Raw genomic sequence first — 1,447 nt, 5'->3', positions numbered from 1 at the left:
TAAGATCGATAATACAAATTTTAAATTGACAATTGATTATGCTTATTTATATATATATATAGTTTAAGATAAAACTCAATTTTTATTTTAAATTTATGGAGTTGTATCAATTTTCATCATATATTTATAATTTTATCTAATTAACCTCCGTACTTTAGAATAATGTTACAAATTTCAATTTATGATTAATTCACCCAATAATTTTAATAGAAAGAAAGAAAACAAATCTTCAACTCACTAAATTCTAGTAATATCGAGTTTTTGCACAAATATAAGTTGATGAATACACAAATTAATCATTGAATTACATTGTCAAAACTCAAAAATTCTAACAAAAATTTAGCTCTAGACCAAAAAGGGCAAAAGTTTAAATCCTCGTCTATACATGTTAAATTTTTAAAAAAAAAAAACAAAAAAATGAGAGTACTTTTTTATAAATATGTTTTAAATGAAAATTTAAAAAAAAAATGCAACACTTTTTTTTTAGTTAAATCTTGTGAAAAAGGAATTTTAGAGTTAAAATGGATCAAGGGTTCTCAAGTTTTCGCCATAGTTGGTAAAGAAAATATTAATCAAACTTTTCTAGTAAATTTGAAGGAATAAGAAAAAAAGGAAGAAGTTGACAAAAGAAAATTGAAACAAAATTGAAGGTGTAAAATGTAATTGATTAATTAGATGAATTAGATGGAGAAAGTTTAAGATGAAGATCAACACATAATCCCTTTTCACCTCCCAATTTACACCCTGAATTTTCCATTTTCTCTTCGCCCGAATTCCCAAACATCCACCGCCCTGATGACGCTGATACGCCGCCGTACGCCGCCGCAGCCGCTGCAAAGTAGCCGTTACCGTTCCTAGGCAGAATTCTAGAACCACCAGCACCGGCACCACCAATGTTGGTCGGGAAAACGCCGGAGTAAAGCGACGGCGGTCTGAGTGCGGCGGCATGGAAATAAAGGGCGCGTTTGGCTCTTTGACGCTCTCTCTTGTGGGCATTTTGGTGGCCGCCGAGGGCTTGCGAGTTGGCGAAAACTCGGCGGCAAAATTGGCAGCGAAACTTTCTGTCGTCGTCGTCGAAGTTGGTGTCAATGCCGGCGGCGTTGGGTGTCTCCGGCGGATTGTCGTCGTGTTCGACCAATGGGAAGCCGAAAAGCTTCAGAATGGAGGAAGAGGGGCTTTGATTGGACATTTTATTGTGGACGGAGCAAATTTGGATTTGTGTGGTTGCTTTTTTATGATTTTTTTCTTTTTCACTTCTATCTTCTCGTCTTGATGATGTATGCTACATTTATAGCCATTTTTTTCTTCTTTCTTTTCTTCTTGGGGTATGATTTGAGTGCATGTACATTCTACAATTTTATCTTAGGTTAAATTAGAAGTTAGGTCTCCATTCAAAACTTCTAATTTTGTGTCGACATCAAAAAAATATATTATGTGTTTAATAAAT

General features: G+C 34.3%; 1 protein-coding gene across 1 annotated transcript; it reads right to left on the bottom strand.

The window, feature by feature from the left end:
- Nucleotides 1-667: 667 nt before the first annotated feature.
- On the bottom strand, nt 668-1,189 carry LOC120084614 (zinc finger protein 6-like). The gene has a single exon (XM_039040421.1). It carries the CDS (start codon nt 1,187-1,189, stop codon nt 668-670), a length of 522 nt encoding a protein of 173 aa, XP_038896349.1.
- Nucleotides 1,190-1,447: the final 258 nt, after the last annotated feature.

This window comes from Benincasa hispida, chromosome 9, assembly GCF_009727055.1.
Source record: "Benincasa hispida cultivar B227 chromosome 9, ASM972705v1, whole genome shotgun sequence".
NCBI lineage: Eukaryota > Viridiplantae > Streptophyta > Magnoliopsida > Cucurbitales > Cucurbitaceae > Benincasa > Benincasa hispida.
Note: the sequence above shows the minus strand (reverse complement) of the source record. Positions and strands in the feature narration are given on the sequence as shown.

Excerpts from the sequence above, each read along its gene's own strand:
- LOC120084614 (XM_039040421.1), bottom strand. The coding sequence starts at position 1,189 with ATGTCCAATCAAAGCCCCTCTTCCTCCATTCTGAAGCTTTTCGGCTTC.